Genomic DNA, 22,158 nt, shown 5'->3' with positions numbered 1-22,158 from the left:
AACCGGAACTCAAAATGAATAGACAATCTTGACTTTAACAATATTGCTAAATTATTTATTTAATTTAATTTGTATTATTTATTTATTGGGGTTGATTTATTTAATTATTTCAAATTGAATTTATGTGTTGTTTTTTGTTTTTGTTATTATTATTATTATTATTATTATTATTATTATAAACACTTAAAAGAAAGTTTTACAACATTTTATAGGAAAATTAATTTAATTTTTCATGAAATTTTCGTCAAATATTTGTTTTAATTAATTTTAAATAAAAGAGCAGAAAAAAAAAGAGAAAAAAAAAGGAAAAATCAAAAGAGAAAAAAAATTTTTTTTCAGATTTTTTTTTATTCAGAACAAATTTTTTATAAGTTTTCACCTTTCTCTTTTGTTTTCTTAGAAAAATTTAGATTCTTTCAGATAACCAAATTGCTCCTTTACAGCCAACTTTTATCACTTGTGTCAGAATTTGGTAAAAGGGGGCCTGCAATAAAACAAAAAAAGTAGAAGGTTTATTCAATAAAAAAGGTTTGCAATTGAATAATGCACTTTTTAAAATCCATTTATCTTTTCTCTATTCTTAGAAAAAAGAGACTTTGTCTGTGTGTGAGTTCATTCCCTATGGACTTGAAAATGGCTGGGCCGATTTTTATGAAATTTCATATGAAAGTACTTTATGTGCCTGGCAGTGTTCTTAGATAGGTTTTGTATTGGAATCTCTTCCATGAACATCGGTAATCAAAATAATCCGATGAAAGAAAGAATAGGCAATTTTGACCGAAGTTAACAATTTACACAGCCTAACATCTCAAGTGCATTTGAGAAGTTTTATTACCACACAAGCCAAAAGCCCGGACATATAAAATGAACAGTAGGCTCTTTGTTATGACAGGGGTGCATTCGAAATTAATATTTCTGTTTAAAGCACAATTATGTATGTTTGTATGTCTGCCTAAAACTTTCGACAGATTTTCACGAGATTTGTATCGTTTTCAAGCTTGACCTTTCGGACGACAAATATCGAAAAATTAGCTAAAAACATTAATTCCTTCACTCTCAACTGGGCACTTTTCTACAGGAAGGGGGGGATCGCTTTTTTCGCTGATATTTTCGAAAGTCATCCCTTTCTTTTCGATTGACTAGCCTTAATTTAAACCTACGTCACTACCGGTTTGGTGATGGATGCAACGGCAAAGACATCACATTTGTTTTTTTCATGTTCTTTTCCTCCTTCACAGTACAGGTTCAAGCCCGCCTGCCTACTACCCCTTTTTTATTTTTGCTCAACACACACCTCCAAACACCCGGGCAACACCAGGCACCCAGGCTAGTTATATATAATAATAATTTTGTAAAATCCACAGTAGGTCCTCCACAGTGAATTGTGGACTACAATGAATTGTGGACTAAGTCACTGCAAGAAGGCATGTGAAACTTCCTTTGAGTGCACTGTGATGGATCACCAACTAGAGCAGCTAATTAATCGATTTTAATAAAAAATAGGCAGTTACATTGATTTCGATAGCAATAAAAATATGGAAGTGTTAAACATTTGTTCAACATCATTCAATCCCGGGTAACATTGGGTCTTTCTGCTATTTTTATATCATCTCCATTCCTTAAAACATATTTTTCCCAAGGTAAAACAAAATGTAGTAACAGAAATTCCAACTTGTCTTTTTTTGTTGTTGTTTTCATCAGAAATGTTTTCCATTGTAAGTCTTTCCCAAAACATGTGAATTAACTGAATTAATCATGTCAGTCTCATCTGTCATTAGTTTGAATACTTGTTTTGACCTTCTTTGAGCCATTTAGCCAATTTCTACATTAAAAAAAAAAAAAATTTAGCCAATAAAAAACCAGGCATATTTCCACTGCTATGTAAGATGCTACTATAATTAGAGGGCAGATATATAAGAGACATCCATCATGTTATATTTAAATTTCTGCATGTTGATACAGTCTTAAATAATTGTAAATGTAATTTGCGAAATCCTGAGGCACAATGGATAAAAGTGTTAAGTTAACTAATTCTAAGTGACAGTCTTCTGGAGGTTGAAGGTTCAATCTTTAGTACAGGCGATACTAAGAATATGATTACAAATTACATAAGTTTTTTACGTGGTCATGGCTGATAGAACGAGATCAGTCTATCCTCATGGATTAAATAAAGGATTCTATTTAGATTTCCGTACAAATTCCAGAGTTTGACAAGATGCATCTAAAGAAGGTCAGAGGATACATAAGAATAGCATTTAAGATAAGAATAGTAGTCCAAATAATTCGAATTATCAATCTTTATCTCAAATATTCTTAAACATGAAGAGTCACTCTCACTTATTGACAGATTAGAGCAAGAGAAATAACTTGAAACTGATCTAAGGGATGTAACTCGTGCAGTTACACTAATTAAAAAAAAATGTGGTGGCACTACATATTATGAAATTTGGAAAACAAAAAAAATCGATTTAAAAAATTCAATGGTACTCTACTGACTTTTTGAGTCAATTTCAACTACAAGCAATGATATCTACTTAATTGGCATGTCAGAAGTACTTAAATATTACTGTTATTATTTAAAAAAAACAAAAAAACTTGAGGTTTCGATCTTTATTGTAAAAAATCGTTGCCATATTTCTTTGAGAATACGTGACCTAATAACAAGGGAAGTAACCCAGTTATGCTAAAAATAAGGCAAAACCGTACACTTTATTTAAAAACTTCATAGTTAGATGCTATTTACTTCCGTATGGAACTCTGTTTTTTTTAGACAAACATTTTATTTTCGCTAATTTTCATAAAAAATATTTTCTTTAATTTTCTTTCTAGCTGATCGTTTTTCATAATTTTTGGATATAGTCATTACTGTAACATGACAATACAGTAGAGCCCATTGGTTTGCGTTGAAATTCAATATAAAAAATTTCGAACTTCGCTATTATAGTGTAGTTGCACCATAAATACACATTTACTTGTACCGTAAGCATCCATGGGCACTTGCTGACCGATACAATTCTCAAGTTGAAAATGACAAAGACCAATGTCAACAGGAAAGATTATCTTCATTAGATTAAAGAGTATAACAGACTTGATAAATGGCAGGAGTCCTTCTTTCAGAGATGTTCAACCTGGCAGTGTTCGATGTGAAAATACCGACTTTTGATGAAAAGGCCCAGAGTTCAAGTCCTGGAAGTCTGCCAACTTATTATTTTACTTATATTTACCTTTTCTGCATCATGTTCTAATCCTGTTTCAAGGTGGTGCAATTCATCATCTCGAAATTCCTTAATGATCTAAAATTAAATAAGCAAAGTAAAATCAGTAAATAAACTATTAAAAATAAAACACAAAATTCATTTTGTTAAAAATACAAAAATACACCTATAAAATAAAATAAAAAAATAACGCATAAAATATGTAAGCCCACCCACATAAAATAAATCAATAAGATGTAAATACAAAAATAAAAAAGTAAAATAAAATAATAAACCAATAAACAAAATAAAGTAATAAAATAAAGCAATCTGAAAAAAATATGAAAACAAACCATTAAAATAGAGAAACAAAAAATAAATAACCCAATAAATAAATGACCCTGCCCTCATAAATAAACCAAGAAATCACCCCCAAAAATAAACCAATAAAATAAAATAAAAAAATTATAGTAAGTAGTTTTATTTACCAACCGTTTCATTTGTGTAAAAAAAAAACAAATAAATATAAAAAATTTTAATAAAAAGATGTCACAGTTTGAAAATGGTATTTTTTCTAAATATTAGATGGTTATATATATACACATTTAGATTAGAATCATTGAATTCCAACAAGGGTTGTTGATAGTGTTCAATCAAAGAGAGCAAATTTATAATTTTTTATGTTTTTTACGTATATATAGTCATATCTTGCTACGATGTACAGGCCGTTTCGATCATTATTGATTTCATCATGCAAGAAAAAATTTGAAAATTAAAAAAAGTTTTTCAACTTTTTTTAATTTTAGATGAGAAAATATCTTGCTATGTTTAGCATGTAGCATGGTTAAAAGATCTTTAAACCATGCAACATGTTTTATTAAAATGAATTAAATCTAATGCTTATTAGATTTAATAATAATAACATGCATCAAATTATGGCAGGTAGTGTGACAATATTGGATTTATCTGTATGGCCTGTGTTTTAATCTGATAATATTTTTTTTTTTCTAAAGGGGAATAATCATTCCTATTTTATAATTATTTTGCCTGTAAACAATTTTGAATGTACATTACCAATTTTGCACATTTAAAATGTTCAAATAAAAATAGTTTTTTTTTTTTTTTAACTAGCTTAGCTGGTGCAAATACATTACAATAGTGAAATTCAAAATTTCAAGGCAAACAAATGGTCTTGACTTAATTATAATGTTACAGTAATGAATATATCCAAAAATTAGAAAAAACGATAAAGTAGAAAAAAAAAAACTATTAAGAAAACATTTTGGGATGAAAATTCGCAAAAATAAAATGTTTGGCTAAAAAACACAGGAGTTCCAAAGGGAGGTAAATAACGTGTAACTACTGCCAATTTTTTAATAAATTGTGTGTTAACAATCATAAATGTCTTGTTTTTAGCATAACTGAGTTACTTCCCTTGTTAGTATGTCATGTTGTCCCAAAGAAATATAGTGACATTTACGATAAAAATTGAAAACTCATGTTTTTTTTAATAATATGGTAACTATTTAAGTACTTCTAACATGCTAGATATCACTGCTTTTAGATAAAATTGACATAAAAAGTCAGTAGATACAATTGTTCTTTTTAATCAATTTTTCATTTCCCAAGTTCTGCTATTTATAGCGTAGTTGCACTTTGCATTATATCTGTATTTCAATAAGCGAAGTCCATTGGTGTCAATATTTAACATGGTGAATATTTATTAAAAGATATACTTTTTCTCAAATTAAAAGTTATACAAGCACGAGGGGGGGATTTATAACATTAAATGACAACCTTTAAAATATTTTTACTAAGTTTGGGAAAAAGGCAAGCAAGCAAGAGAGGGGAAGTACTATAATTCTTTCTTCTTTCACTCAAAGTGGTGCAGTCCTTCTACATAAAAAAAAAACTTGTAATTTTTAAGTTTGTTTTTCCCAAAATTAAGTTTCATAAAACTTTCCAAGCATTAAAAAATAATTAAAATTTCACACATCATATATCAAAATGATTCTGAAACTATCAGACTATCATTTATTGATAAGTAATGAAACTTGCTTTGCATACTTTATAAGGTTTTAATGATTTTCTGTTAAGTTTACTCCATTGTATTTCCTCTTCCACTGGTCGGAGAAGAAATATGCAAGTTTCTGGTTGTAGTCTAAACTATGTTCTGATTGAGTGTACAATTTCAAAAATATTGATAAAGATTGGCTACTTTTACTTTAACAAACAAACTAACAAGGAAATATGATTCTCAAAAAAGATATTCATATTTCTAATTTTCTCCTGTTCAAAGTAAATACCATTTTAACTCACTATAAAAATAATTCAATAAATAAAAAACTATACACATGAAATATTTGGTAAGACTATTTCTTTTCTTTCCAACCATATATTAAAAATATTGGCCAAGAAATAAGCAAGTAATTGTGAGTTGAATAAATTAAGGTACAAATATGCCAATATTCCACGATAATGGCTGACAAGCTTAGAGTGCTATTCCGGGGTACCTCAAATTTATTTTATTCTTACCTCCTTAAAAAGTTACCTTTAAAAAGATTTTGTGTTATTCTGGATCATTCTCAACCAGTTCACTGATTTTTCTTTAAATAATAAAAAGAATAATTAAATAAAAAAAAACACTGATGCTTAGCAATGAGCTTTCTATCAGTATTTATCATGCTGATGACACTATGCTTGTTAAAGCCATTTTTGATAAGTTGAAGCTTTTTATTTCTGCACTTGAAGTCTTTTTGTAACGTCGTCTGGGAACCAACACACGTTGTGTGCAGTTTCAGTCGCAAAGGAGACCAAGACAAAGAATAGGAAAGAACTTCAATTCGCATTTTCTTTGTAGCAACAACATTTATTTCCTCATTGTTACGGCCATGACATCAGCCACATGATCTTGAATGTTATCTCGTTCCGTGCTCCACATCTCTCAAGAGATTGGTCTCTTTTCTCTTTTTTATAGTCTTTTTTTTTCTTTACTGGTAATGTCATTTTGCATGCATTTGCATTTGAGCTATGTTACATCTTGTTGTAAGAAATGGGGAGATAAATATGCATACACATGAAATATTTGGAAAGACTATTTTCTTTTCTTTCCAACTATATTTATATTAAAAATATTGGCCAAGAAATAAGCGAGAAATTGTGAGATGAATAAATTAAGGTACAAATATCTCAATGTTCCATGATAATGGCTGACAGGCTGGGAATGCTATTCCGGGATGCCTCAAATTTATTTTATTCTTACATCCTTACCTTTAAAAGTTCTTTGTGTTTCTCTGGATCATTCTCAACCAGTTCACGGATTTGTCTTCAAATAATGAAAAGAATAATGACAATAATAAAAAACATTGTAAAACCATAGAAAAAAAAAAAAAAAAAAAAGAAACGGTATTTATGCAGAATAGGGACTACATTATCATTGACATATTCTGAGCATGTTACATAAACTGGCAGATGCCGAAATGCTGAGCCAATGAAATTGGAGCAGTCAAGAATTGGTAAATGATATCATTTGTTTATTGTTAAGTGAAAATACACAATAGTTACCCTTATCCCCATATTAAGAATGGCTTTCTAAATAATGTTATTACTTCAGCATAGTCCATAAACTGTACAAGTACCATTTTTTTTATCGATATTACCATACATTGACAGTATCCAATTATAATCATGCTTTTTTCCCTTAATTTTTAACTGTTTGCTAGCGTTTTAAATATTAGCTATGCGCGAGCCTTTTCTAGTCTGACACAAAAACATGCGTTCACATCTCAAGCTATATTACTTGTCATATACATACGCGCACACAAACATATGCGTGCACATCCACACACATACATATATTCACTTTCGCGTATATACACTCACATTTACGTGTATACACACACATGCTAACGTACACACATGTACTCACATACACGCAAACATACGCACACATGGGCAACATCACTTCCGCTTTCAAAGGAAATCCACACATGCACAAAAGACCACCAGAAACAACTATAAAAGCAAGAGACAAGCTGTTTCCTACCCTTTTCCAACTCGCCTTCCAAGCTGAGTGGTCTACGGACCAGCCACCGCCCTTTCGGCGCGCGCGCACCTCACGCCACCCGCTACTATGCATGGGACAGGAGTTAACAGGCAGTACGTACACCTTATACGCTTTCTCTCTCCATGAACTGGATTGACATTCTCACTCTTTCTCTTTCTATAAATACAACTTGTGCCTGAGAATACCTTCGCGTAGCTGACTGCTAACATGGCGCACAGCTTTACTGATGTCAACCCTCTATCTTTTTCTTTGTCTACACGCTGGACTGTCATTCCCATTTCCACTACATTGCTCACTCCTTTTTCCACACGCGGACATGAACACGTGTTACACCTAAAACATTGTTTCCTTCATTCCATTCGTTTCATTATTTTCTTTTGTAATGGAATTAGGATATATATATCCTAGTCCTCTACAGCTATCAATTTTGGTAAAAAAAAAAAAAAATACGGAGTTTCTGTCAGAAACCAATTGGCCAATATTTTCTAAAAAAAAAAAATTTAAAAAAATAAAAAATAAAAAAAATAAGCACACAAAGCTTTTATTCAGCATCATTCATCTGCCCAGAATATGGTGCCGATAATACAACCCCTATTACCAAATATATATATATATATATATATATATATATATATATATTAGTGTTGGGACGATTAATGGGAATCGGAAATATCAGAATTCTGAGGGTTATCAGAATCGGAAAAATTTGTGCTTATTTTCAGACGATTCTTTCAATTGTCTTTTTTATTTGATTTTGTTTAAAGCAAAATCTTCCACTGCTGATAGTAATGATTAAAGAATAAATATTTGTTGATTTTAAACTAATAGTAAAACTAAAATCTATAGATCATCCCCACACAAGTCTATTTTTACGATTGAGAAAATATCTGCATATTGAACATGTGTTTTTTACAGTAATCGGGAATAAATAAAAACTCTGTCATTAAATACTTACAGATTCATAAAGAATCAGAATCAGAACTGGTAATTGTAATCAGGAATTTAGTATGGAATCAGTAATTGTATCAGAATCGAGGAAAAATATTAGAATCATCCCATCACTTATGTATGTATATGTAATAGTTTTTAAAAAAGTAAAAACAGACTATTAAATAAACTGAAACGTCTGTGATCAACACTGGTGCTTAGCAATGAGCTCTCTATTAGTATTTGTCATGCTGATGACACTATGCTTGCTAAAGCCATTTTTGATAAGTTGAAGCTTTTTATTTCTGGGCTTTTTCTCTTTGTAACGTCGTCTGGGAACCAACACATGTGTGCAGTTTCAGTCGCAAAGGAGACCAAGACAAAGAATAGGAAATAACTTCAATTCGCATTTTCTTTGTAGCAACAACATTTACTTCCTCATTGTTACGGCTATGACATCAGCCACATGATCTTGAACGTTACCTAGTTTCGTGCTCCACATCTCTCACGTGATTGTTTTCTTTTCTCTTTTTTTCTTTAGTGGTGATATCAATTTGCATGCATTTGTATTCAGGCTATGTTGTTGTAAGAAATGGGGAAATTGAATCCAGATAAATGCAAAATCTTTTCCTCTTCTAGAGATAATATCACAATAGACAAAATAGTTGAAAAAAAAAAAAAAAAAATTGTGTTTCTTGGCTCAGTGATTACAACAGTCATCTGACATTAGCAAAAATAATAGGAATAGCAACTTCTGCATTTGGACGTCTAAAACAAAGTATATGGTGTAGGAAGAGCATATCAACATTTCCAAAGTTAAAACTATAAAATGTACTAATCATTGCTATTGCTGCATATGCAAGTGTGACATGCATTCTACTGATAGAGCATGAGAGAAAGCTCAATGTCTTTAAAATGTTTGAGAATTATCCTTCAAGTAACTTTGCATGATAGTCTAAGAAATGCAGTGTTGTAGTGTTGCAGTAATAATCAAGACAAACACAGTGGTATAACAAAAAATGTACCAACAAAAGTATGTTACAAAAGTACACGTCATTATTCCAGAGCCATAACTGCCACAAATTGTTCCCAGTAACATGTTAAATATAGCTATATTTATAGTCCCTGAGTAAGTTGAGTAATTAAGAAGAACCAAGCTTTGTAAATGTCGATTAGAATAATTTAATTCCTCTTATATATTGACACTATCTCGAATATTGAGTTTTTTTTTAGGATAGGATTAAACAGTAAATATGAATATTGATATTAATATTTTTATTACCATTTTGAATATATGTATCTACTATTATATAAAAGCAACTTTGTCAGTGTGTCTGTGAGTTCGTTCTATATGGACTCCAAAACTACTGAACCTATTTTTATGAAATTTCACACAAAGATACTTTATGTGCCTGGCAGTATTCTTAGATAGGTTTTGCATCAGAATTTTTTCAATAAGTATTGATAATCGAAATAATCCAATGAAAGAAAGAACAGGCGATTTTGGCCAAAGTTACACAGCCTAACATCACAAGTGTATATGAGAAGTTTTATTACCATGCAAAACAAATGGCCAAACATATAAATCAACAGTCGGTTCTTTGATATGACAGAGGCGCGTTCAAAATGAATGTTTCTGTTTAGAGCACAATTTCACCAAGATACTTGACTTTTACATTTTAAACTTTAATTCAAGCCATTAGATATGAAATAACTTTATAAAATCAACAGTAGGTTCTTTACAGTGCAATGTAGACTACAATGTATTGTAGACAAAGTCAGTGTGGGAAGGCATGTGAAGCTTCCTCTCAGTGCACCACGATGGGCCCCCAACTAGAGCAGGCAACCAATCGATTTGATCGAAAAATAGGCGATTTCACCGATTTTGATGACAATAAAATATGGGAGTGTGAAACATTTGTTGATCATCATTCAATCCTGGGCAACGTCATATCTCCCTGCTAGTATATATTAAATGAAGGATGAAGAATAGAATTTATATAACTTTATTATAGCATCAGAACAATAAGGAATATTAAAAAGGGAAAATTATAAAAAAAAGAAACCTCTTTAGGCCATGGCATTTCAAAGCTAACTGCTTCTCATCAGTTTTGCTTTGTTAAAGATAAAAAGAAACCTCTTTAAGCCATGGCATTTCAAAGCCAAATGCTTCTCATCAGTTTTGCTTTGCTAAAGATATATTCTTTGAGAACATAATCATATATATAAATCCATCTGGATAAAAAGCTACATAATTATCATTTTTAAGTGACCATCTGTCTTCCTCGGTACATGTGATACTAGAAATATAATTGATAATTAGGGTATGACAACAGCGTATTCTTTTCATTGTTTTGACTCTCGAGTATATATCCAACACAGACACAGTTAATCAACTAAGAACCACATCACTCTATATAAAAGCATATAAGATATCAACAGATATACACGCGAGAGTCAAAACAACGAAAAGAATATGCTGTTGTCCCAGCACTATTAATAATTACTTAAGACACATAACCCGTCATGGCACACAGAATGAGAGGATTCTTTCCCTGTGGATTAAATAAAGCATTCAGTTCGAAATTCCATACAGATTCTTGTGTTCGATAAGACACACGTTATAAAATTTTGGCGAGTTGATTTACATTTCTTGTTTGGTTTTGTTTTACAGCATATCAACCCTTTTCGGGTTATTTAATGCCGAATCCAGTTATTTTGGAAATAATATTAATATTACATCATAAATATAACAACTTGAGAGGAATGGATATTCCATATACGAAAAAGGAAAACAACAACAACAACAAAAATTCCTTGTCTGATGATGGATATTGTATTATCCAAAATTAATAAGATACATTTCAATCATAGTTTGGTTTGGTTTGGTTGTTTTACGGCATATCAACCCTTTTCGGGTTATTTAATGCCGAATCCAGTTATTTTGGAAATAGTATTCATGTTGCATCCAGTTATTTTGTAAAAGGTTTTATTCTTCAAACTCTTTGTACCTTCAATCGCTACTTTGTAGTGTTTGGTTTGGTTGTTTTATAGTGGATTTTATCATTTTTGTTCCCTAACCTGCAGAACATGATTGAGTTTTGCAATGGGAGAGGAAAAAGGTTACAGTATTAATGTTTGGTACATTTTAAGTTAGGAAACCAGTCAGAAAGTGGGGAGATAGAAAGAAAAAGGGGAAATGGGAAGAAGGAAAAGGGGGGAAAGTGGGTTGTTGTTTTTGTTTTCGGTTTTGCAGAACATAATTAAGTTTTGCAAAGGAAGTAGAAAAACAAAAAGCATCAATGCTAGGTGCATTTCATCTCAGGAAGCCAATATCTTCAGACAGCCTGATCTGGTATGATTTATTTAAACAACAAGCATCAAATTGATACATTAAAATACTTACGAATTGTAATGGTCTCCGATAACATCTTCAACGGCTACAGTACAAGCCATTGCGGCCTCTTTGCCCAATAAAGCAGTCCCAGCACCTAGAGACAAAAAGAAGGGGAAAAGACAGCATACAACGAACGCCTCATATTTCAGCAGGACAAAAACACTCGACTAGCTACAACCACTAACAACAATTTTCTCCACTCTCAATCTTTGCCTGAATCTAAACGCAGATTCCATGAAAAAAGCTTCTTTCCTAAAACTGCCTGCATATGGAACTCTGACCCACTGGCCTACTTTCCACCTGACTACAATATGGTCATTTTTAGCCGTCCTCTTAAATAATCAAGTTATACCCAATTTTCACCATTAATGATTACTTGATGACTACGCTGTTGTCCCAGTGACCACTGTACACTTATTAACCCTTATCCTCAAGTGACCTTCAGGCCTTGATAAGCGGTAACTCCATAAAACAAAAAAAAAGCTGTGCCTTGAGCACATCAGAAAGCTTACTTATGTAGAAGGTGTATTAACTCATCTGTTTATATAAAAGGCAAAATGTGTGTGTGTGCACTTTTTGTGTATGTCTGGCAAAGGCTTTTGGGGCGGGGGCGCGCTCTGTCGGGTCACTCCTTAAAACTTTTTACATACTGTCTAAATCATAATATCTATGAGTTACGAATGGAGGTCGCATCTATCTTTAATTTGCTCGACATTTATATGCTATTTTCGAGATTTTTTTTTTCAATCGCTGCGTCTTCGTTTCGCTTTTTACTATAAAAAGCGAAACTGAATCTGCACCATCAATTCCCTGGCATTCGTGGCAGGGACGTCCACAAAGCAAATCGTCTTTGATCAATGTGGCAAAAACCGTCATATCAGACAATTGCTTTTCAAATGGACACCCCCATTTTATATCTTGGGTAAACAAACAGCCAAAGTTGGGGGAAGAAAAACTGCCTCGCAGCAAAACTTAACTGCTGAATATGTTTGATCTCATTATCATTTAATTCGCGCACATGTCAACTTTATGAGCCTTAAATTAAAACAGTTTTCACTTCCTCTCCCCTTGTGGCCGAGTGGGTTAAATTTCACGTTTTTTTTTTTCCTTTTCTTTTCCACCTTCACGTCAACGCTTCGGGTTCAAGCCTACCTTCCTACCAAAACTTTTTTTTTTCTTTTACACCTCCAAACACCAGGGTTTTTGTTTTTTGATCTACCCCCCCCCCAATACACACACCTACAAACACCCGGGAAATGCCGGCCATCCATGCTAGTCTATTATATAAAGGCCAAAATAGGCGCAAGCGTTTGTGTATGCTCACGAAAGGCTTCTTGCATCGGTTAGATTCCGCGAGAAGTTTTTGCATGCTTTCCGGATCATAATATCTCAGATTCGTGAACGGACATCGTTTTTTTTGATCAAGTTAAACAAAATTCCCATCATGCCGTCGTCTCCAATGTTTGTTTGCCTTTTTCATATAAATAAAGCGAAATTATTGGAACGCAACCGCCTGGCCTTCGGACCGGGTAGTATCTGTTCTGTAATTGCTCCTTGGTCAATGTAAGGGAAACCTTTCATACTGAGACAATTACAATTTATTTGGATACTGCCAGAGTGGAGCTGGTCCCTCCCCCTCCACACACACACATTAAAAACAACCTTGTGTCTAATTTGCTTTCGTGGGAAGTTTAAAAGCAATGCCATTTTTGCAAGTTATCTTGAAAATCGGATTTTGTGTGTTTGGGCTAATCCTAAAACTACACAGGATACGCTTACAAAACTCAGATATTCCTATTTGGCAATGATGTGGCATGGTCACTGGCTTTGATAAGACCATTTTGGACAACGATAGCGTCTTTAGGAATTGCCAAGAATCACACTAACAATTAATATAAATTGGGTATAAAAGTTATAGTGAAGAAAGAAAATGAAGGATATATACAGACGTGCATGCATATAAAAATGGAAATAAATGAAACATTGAGAGAATAGAAGGGTCACCAGTTAGCAAGTGCTAACTAGAAACATAAACAGAGTTTTGTAAATGAAAAATAGAGAAAAACGAAACTTTATAGCAAAACATTTTTATATCTTTAATTTTTCAAGATAAAAGTTATTTTCAAACAGTAATTGATAATATATTATTTTTATTTTTTTGAATCCTTTGAGATGAGGCTTCATAATTAATGTATTCATTATTTTGTGGACCGTTATCCTCATCTTCATAGTTGTTGCTTCACCTTGTATTGGCCAACTCATCCTCTGGCTTTCTTCAGGTGATTAACCACAACAGGATAAAAATGCTGAGCCTTGTAACCGTATCCAGTAATTATTGTCTTCTGTTGTTGTTGTTGTCTGACCACGTTTTAGCCAACTAATCCTCTGGCCTACTTTGGATACGATTGAAACTACTATTTTCAGATAATGCTCACCTGAAACTGTAGAGATTCAACGCCTGTATCTACTGTGCCATGGCCCTCGAAGAGCGATCAAGGTTGGATTTTATGGTCTTATAAATTCAAGTTTATGTTCTTATCTACCTTGAAAAAAGCAAGATAATAATAATAATAATAATAATAATAATAATAATAATAATAATAATAATAATAAGAGGACTAGGAACAATACCAAAAAACTTTGAAAAAAGAATGGGAGACTGGAATCAGAGGGATGGCTGAGAAGATACAATGGATAACAATAATGAAAACGGCTGAAATATTATGGGAAACACTTGAATGCGGAGACTGAGCCACATGCACAAGCCGGACATAGAGAAACTGCTACAGATGTAAAACACAAAGAAACACCACATGGAAGCAAGAAAACTGAAACTTTTTTTGTAAGTGTTGTGGTTGCAAGGTTGAACAATAATTAGTAAGGAAATACAATGAAGACGCAAACAACAAGATAACGCAATAATAAGTGTATTAAAGAAAAGGTATATTTACAATATGTACAAATGACGGTGTCGAGTCAGAGAGTCTTGGTGGGAGGACATGTACGCTCTTCGGCGTCACTTCCGGTGACATTTGAGTAAGACACACCAAGGCCAACCTAGGCTTGCCATTTATAGTGTTATGTTATTCGCATATGCAAATAAGTAGTTGCCACCACAACACCCCCCCTCCCAAGATTTGAAGTCACACAGATTTCAACATCTTTTTCTTTTTGGGTTTACCATTAATGGTTCATTCACTTTTCTTTTCCTACCTGATCTTCGGGGCTCAGGTGCATTTTGAGGCGGTTCCAAATTAAAAGATTCGTATATGATATCTATCGTGTCCTCCTCTTCGACTGTTGTCGTATCATCATCATCTTGGATATGACGTTTTTTTATCTGATTTAGGTGCCTTTTATGTATATTCTGTGGACCTTTAATCATGTATGTACAATCACCAATGCGTTTATCCACTACTCCACATTCCCAGTAAAGCTTTTTCTGTTGGTGTTCCAATGGATTTCTTTAATGCTCGTTTTAGCGTGTCCACGAACCTTTCCGCGAGGCCGTTCGACCTTGGATGATACGGCGGAGTCGTGATGTGCTTCACTCGGAACGTGTCGCAAAATTCCTTAAACTCTGTGGATGTGAACTGCGTTCCGTTGTCAGTGACTAGTGTGTCTGGTACACCGAATCTTGCAAACAACTCGTGTAGGAACCCTATTGAGTTGTTCGTTGTTGGATTCCTGCAACGCATTACCTCCGGCCATTTTGTGAAACTATCCACTACAATTAAATAATAGTTTTCACCTACTGGACCAGCGAAGTCCATGTGGATTCTCGACCATGGTTGGTCGGTTTTCGGCCAAGGTTTGTGTACTATAGGTGGAGATTTTGCCGCTAACTGGCATCCTTTACATTTATCAATTGTTGTCGCCATGTCAGTGTCCATGTTACGCCAGTACACGTAGCTTCTCATTAACGACTTCATTCGATTTATCCCCGGATGTCCTGTGTGGAAATCTCTTAACATCCTATTCTGCAATGTTTTGGGTATTACCACTCTCTCGCTGTACAGTAACACATTGTCACATATGGAGAAAACTTCCTGCACCTTTGTGTCCGTTATAATTTTCTCTTTTATGTCCTTTATATATTCGTCTTTCTCGGCTTCCCTTTTAATGTCCGACAAAGTTACGGGTAGTTCCTTAATGATGTTTGCTACCATATTTTTTACTTCAACATTTGTCTGAATTGCTGCAATGACTGATTCTTCCAGATTGTGTTTCTGTGGTATCAGTCTTGACAGTCCATCCGCATGGCAAATCTTTTTTGATGCTAGATGTTGTAGCTGGAAATCGTAATTAAGTAGTATTGTACCCCAGCGCAGCAATCTATTTGCGGTGTATACCGGCAATCCTTTTTTTGATCCATAGATCGTGACTAACGGTTTATGGTCGGTTTCAAGTATGAATTGTCTACCATATAAATATCGGTGAAATTTAGTCACGGCAAAGATTATGCTCAACGCTTCTTTTTCAATTTGTGAATATGCCCTTTCGGCTGGTATCAGCATTCTCGAAGCGTGCGCTATTGGTTTTCTAGACCCATCCGGCATAATATGTTGAATGCATGCTCCTAAGCCGTAGGAGCTAGCGTCACTAGCGACGACTATTTTTAAGTTTGTGTCAAAGTGCGTTAAGAATAATTCGGATGTTAGTGCGCTCTTTATTTTGTCAAAAGCGGTTTGACATTCTTGCGTCCAGTTCCACGGTGTATCCTTTTTAAGCAGATTATTTAAGGGGGCTCGCAAGTTATGCATTCCTTCAATAAAAGATTGGTAATAATTTGCGAGTCCTAAGAAACTCTGCAAGGTTGTTACATTATCGGGTGCTGGCATATTTTTTATTGCCGCAGATCTGTCTGGGTCTGGACATCGCCCATGTTTGTTTATTATGTGTCCAAAATACTTAATCTCGCTCATACAAAAGTCACATTTACTTTCTTTTACTTTAAAACCGAATTCTTGTATTTGAGTAAATACTTGTTTCAAATGTTCCTTATGTTCTTCTAGGGATTTGCTCCTGACAACAATGTCGTCCAGGTATGCACATGCGCACTCAATACCACTTAGCATGGTGTCCATCGCTTGCTGAAAGATGGCAGGCGCTACTTTGATGCCAAAAGGCAATCGGTTGTATTTGTATAATCCCTTATGCGTATTGATGCATAGTATTTTTGAGCAATTCTCCTCGACCGGTATTTGCAAATACGCGTCGCTCAAGTTTATCTTGGAGAAGATATTACCCCCATTCAACTTCGTGAATATTTCCTCTGGGCTTGGTAGGGGGTAATGGTGATCTTTTAATAGGGAGTTGACCCCGGTCGAAAAGTCTGCACACACTCTAACTTCGTCATTCTTTTTCTTTACGTATACGGTGGGGGCTGCCCACTCGCTGTGTTCTATTTTTGATAGAATTTCCGTCTGTTCCAATCTATTTAATTCTTTATCAATCTTTTCCAACCCAGCGAACGGAACATTTCGCTTTTTTTTAAAAATTGGGCTGGCGTTTTCTTTAAGTTCAAACGAGGCCTTGAATTTATTGCAGCAACATAAGTTAGTCGTGAATGCCTCAGGAAATAATTCTTTTAAATCGTCTTTTATATTTACTGTTGTTGGAGAAGAACATTCTAATTTTTTACAGAATGTATTGATTGGCTTATCCCATAGTCCGAATTTCTCAATTAAATCTATTCCAAACAGATTTTCACTATTTTTTAGTACGAATATTTTTAATTTCTTCGAAATCCCTTTCAATTTTATCGGGAGGACAACTTCTTCAAATTTTATACCACCACCAGTTACTGTCCGGGCTGCTTTACTAGTTTTCATCATGGCCGGTTTTCCCAACTTTTTCCACATATTCAGGTTTATTATAGAAACATCGGAGCCGGAGTCAAGTTGTAACTTTATTGATGTTTTAAATATTTCCACTTTTACGTATTTTCGCCGATCTTTGTCTAATTTTGTATTTGATTTTGTTTGCTGTACTCTCTTTCTGGTGTAATCTTTATATCTGCAGCAATCGCTTTTGTGTCCCACCTTCTTACAAATATAGCATTTTTTCTTCTTATAAAGACAATCTGATTCCCAATGCTTTTCTGCACATCTCTTACAGTTATATCTAGGAAGAGGCTTGTTATATTCTGTACTATATTTATGGTTATTATCTTTGGAATATCCCGTTCCATTGCTTTTCTTTGTAAAGTTCTTGGTTGGTGCGCATGGTTTTCTAACTTTTCTTACATATGCCACTCCGGATTCTTCTATATTTTTTTAATCCTTTTTTAGTGTAATGGCCCTTTCACAGTCCTCTGCTAGTTTCTGGAGGGTTAAATCTTGCTCAGATTCCAGCTTAGACAACACTCGTCTGCGTATTTCTGCATTTTTCATGGAAACTAACCCTTGAGCGAAGATTAGACATTTAAAATCTTCTACCGTTAGTTCTGCAAGCTTAAAATTATCGCAGTTTTTATTGACAACTGATGTGTATGTCAAATAATCTTGGTTGTCCATCTTTCTTAGATTCATGCACAGCCATCTTTTATGAAAAAGAGATATATTTGGATTAAATAATTCTTTTAGTAATTTTACAGCTTCCATGAACTCTACTTCCGCAGTTTTTTTAGGTAATATGTAATCTACGAATTTGCTGTGTTCTGATGTACCCAATTTTCTGAGTAAGAGGCTCACTTTCTGACTATTTGGCCAATTTTTACACTCCAGTTGAAAAACATCCTCGTATCTTGTGTAGTATGCTTCAAATTTCTTCTCTTCCTCAGGCACATAATGAAATGTGTCCATGCTATTAAAAATAGTTGTATGGGAGAAATTAACACTATCGACATTTTCTCGATTACTCTTTAGTAGTTCCAGTGTTTTAGCAAAACGTTCATCTTGTCTTTCTTCATATTCCAATTGTAGTTTCTTATGCCTTTCTTCCTGTTCCAATTGCAGTTTTTTCTGCTTTAATTGTGCCATTTTCTGCTTTTCTTCTTGTTCCTGCTGCCATTTCAATAATCTGTCCTCTCTCTTTTCCTCGCGGTCAGCCTGTGCCTGTATTTGTGTTTGCAAAAGCTCGTTTTGTGTAGCTTGTCTGCGTTCATCCCGCTCAGCCTGTGCTTGTAAAAACTGCATGAACATTTTTGATAAGTCTTCCATGTTTTTTTTTGTTTTTTGTTTTTTTAGTGTGTAGTTAAAAAAAAATATTGTACCATGTACAATATACACCAGTTTGGGTTACAACAAAAAAGCAAATTGCTGTAAGCTCCTGTTTTCAATAATAATATCGCTGCTTGCAATAATATACTCTTTTTGCGAGTCACGCTGCAAAAAAAAAATAAAACAGGTTTATCTGGAATCACGAAATGGGATTGACTTTCCGTTTTTAGGCACTTCCTAATAAGTAACTCTTTCCACAAAATAAAAGCTTGGTTTTTTTTTTTTTTTTTTTAATCAAGTCACAATTGAATAAATGTATGCAGTACATTTATTTCTTTGATTTTTTTTTTTTCTCTAGTATTTTAGTAATTAAAATACCTCTTAAATTGAGATTACCTTTTCCGTGACGTTTTACTGTATTATCCGTTATTCAGTGACAACTTCAAGAAAAAAATCCTTTCCTTGAATTTTAGTTTTAGCTGTGGTATTTCCTTTTAGTACCGACGTCAACCAAAACATTAATTAAAAAGTCCTTTAGTTGTTGTTTTGTTTACGGAGAACAGTAATTAGAATCCACTGGTGAACTTTTTTCGTAGGTTACTTCCTTGCTTTTCGTAATACGGGTCTGACCTGTCGTTTTTGCGACAGAACAAAGTTCGCTTTTCGTTTGCAAGTTGGTCCTTTAGTAAGATTTGTCGTGTAGCGACAAAACAAAAATTCACTTTTACATTCGTTTGCAAGTCGGATTCCCAGAAAACGGCGTAAATTGTCGCTTTTGCCACGTTAGAGTTTTTTTTTTTCACTTGAGTTGAAACTTCTCTTTAGCGTAAAATCCGTTTGCTCGTCAACACTTTGCATTCCTTAAAAAATGGTCAACCTTTGCGTTGAACTTTCTTTCTTTTTTTTTTTAAATAGTTCTTCGTCAAACTGTTATATTTGACGCTTCATATCTCGTCGCCAACTGTTGTGGTTGCAAGGTTGAACAATAATTAGTAAGGAAATACAATGAAGATGCAAACAACAAGATAACGCAATAATAAGTGTATTAAAGAAAAGGTATATTTACAATATGTACAAATGACGGTGTCGAGTGAGAGAGTCTTGGTGGGAGGACATGTACGCTCTTCGGCGTCACTTCCGGTGGCATTTGAGTAAGACACACCAAGGCCAACCTAGGCTTGCCATTTATAGTGTTATGTTATTCGCATATGCAAATAAGTGGTTGCCACCACAACAGTAAGTTAACCTGCCACCCACTCACCCACATCAAAACAGAAAAAAGGAGATTGGCATTAACAGGCACTATACAAAAGAGTTGAGGAGGTTGCAAAGACTGAGGAGAGAAAGCACTAGCCAGACCGTTACTGGATGAGTGCGAAGAGGGCTGGGACCTTGGGGAGGCTTATTGCCACCCAAATTCCAATTAAGACCAATGACCGTTGCCAACAAGAAATCAATGATAAACGGCTGTTGTGATAATGAAAATTCATCTGCAAAGGTTATCAAAAGAGGAGGAGATTACTGGAAATCTGGGGAGACTTGTTGTCACTCAGACTCCAGAGAACACCACACTTTGATGATGGTCTGTGTGACTATTCCTTGTGAGTAAATAATAATGATAATAAAAGCATTAGAAACGGTCCCAGAAAAACTGGAAAAAAGACAAGGAGAAATTGGAATCAATAGAAGACTGTGGTAATAATGAAAATAACTGGAACCTTAAGAAAAAACTTTGAACGTGGAAACTAACCCATATAAACTACAGACACTAGCCAGACACATGGAATCTGCAAACAAATAAAACAAACAGATAGACAGAACACTACATTAACTCAAGGGAACTGAAGCTGCAAGAAATCTCAAACAGCCCCCCCCCCAAAAAAAAGAATGGTACTTGCACAGTTTAATCAAGACATTAAAAAATGAAAATATTAAAAAAAATTATATTATACGTATTCATTATGGAATAAAGTTTTCATACAAAAACAAAATTACTCACTTTGATTAAGTAGTTCTTTCTTACAGAGGAAAATCAAATTTTAATGAGATTGATCGGATAGTGTCCACTTGGAGGGAGCGCCAGGGAAAATAACTCCAACACAGCTTAAAGTTTGTCAAAATTTTACGAGATTATTTTGAAACATGGGCAGAAAAAATAATTAGATAAATATTTTAGGGTTTTTTTTTTTCACTTATTTTAAAGAGTTTATATGTCCCTTTTTAATCCTTTTTTCATTTTGTCAATCAATTTTTTGTCCAAGGCACCCCCACCTCGTATCTGTAAATAGGCAAATGGCGATGATACCATTGATCTCATTAAAATTTGATTTTCCTCTGAAAAAAAAAAAAATATATATATATATACTTGATCAAATTAAGTGAAATTTTTTTTGGAGAACTTTATTCCATAACGGGTATGTACAATATAATTTTTTTTTCAATATTTCCATTTTTTAATGTCCTGATTAAACTATATAAGTACCAAAAAAAAAAATATAAAACATTAAAAACAGGAAAGGAGGTTAACCTTGACTGATATTACCCAAAAGAAGTGTGCAGGGTCAAGGAAAATAGAAGGATCGAGGAGGAAAAGCACTAACTAGACCTCCACTGGATAAGTGAAAAGAGTACTGGAATCTTGGGGAGACTTATTGTCACTCAAATTGTAAGAAATAAAAAATCTGAAGTTTCTGAATTTTTTAGATGAGGATCGGTTATTCATATTTTTTTAGATTCATCAGACTACTGTTTTCATCTTGAGTGTGATTTTACGTTTCAGTTGATGTAACCTCCAACCTTCTTCAGGTGTATCTTGTCAAATTCAGAAATGTTTCTGTCGAATTCGGGAATTTGGACGGAATTTTAGAGTAGCACCATAACAATAAAAAATCTGTTTTGGATTTTTTGATTTTTTTAAACAAAATTAATTTGAAAATGTTTCTAAGTTTAATTTACATTTCTGGATTTCTTCGGTTTTTTTTAAACAAAATTAATTGGAAAATGTGTCTATATTTAATTTACGTTTTTGGTAAGTATGTTTTAATTACAGGTCACATTTGAGTTATGTGTTATATGGTGTCAGGCTAAATCTGCTCATTTCAGAGGTCAACAGAAGTTGGATGTCTAAATTTCACTTGGTTCACAGTTTGTAAGCATGCCAAAATTTGCTAGTGTTTCTGCGCAAAAATGGCTTCCTGGCAGAAATATAATTCTAACAGGGTGTTCTGATAAATGAAGACATTTTTGCATACCTAGAACAAAACCAGCTACATTCCAAATCGGAAGCAGGGCAGTTGGGCGACTTCGGTGTTCAACCATCAATCTTTCAAAGGTTTCTTTATGTCGTTTCTCTTCCTCCCACATTTCCTGAAAGATAAAAAAAATATATTAATTTCAAAGGGAGGTCACTTT

The 22,158-nt window shown here is 33.7% G+C and overlaps 1 protein-coding gene across 1 annotated transcript in view; it reads right to left on the bottom strand.

Moving 5' to 3' along the window:
• Positions 1-328: 328 nt before the first annotated feature.
• Positions 329-22,158, bottom strand: part of LOC145258214 (NADPH-dependent 3-demethoxyubiquinone 3-hydroxylase, mitochondrial-like) — a 53,842-nt gene continuing 32,012 nt past the window's right edge. The window contains exons 3-7 of the mRNA XM_080116156.1: positions 21,999-22,113; positions 11,594-11,678; positions 6,465-6,519; positions 3,225-3,293; positions 329-484 (exon numbers count right to left, since the gene is read on the bottom strand). Coding sequence (XP_079972282.1) covers positions 407-484; positions 3,225-3,293; positions 6,465-6,519; positions 11,594-11,678; positions 21,999-22,113 — 402 coding nt within the window. The 3' untranslated portion in view covers positions 329-406. The remainder of the gene's footprint in view (positions 485-3,224; positions 3,294-6,464; positions 6,520-11,593; positions 11,679-21,998; positions 22,114-22,158) is intronic.

Source organism: Euprymna scolopes, chromosome 33, assembly GCF_053919585.1.
Source record: "Euprymna scolopes isolate OS-2025 chromosome 33, ASM5391958v1, whole genome shotgun sequence".
Lineage (NCBI taxonomy): Eukaryota > Metazoa > Mollusca > Cephalopoda > Sepiida > Sepiolidae > Euprymna > Euprymna scolopes.
This window is presented reverse-complemented; position numbering and strand designations above follow the sequence as displayed.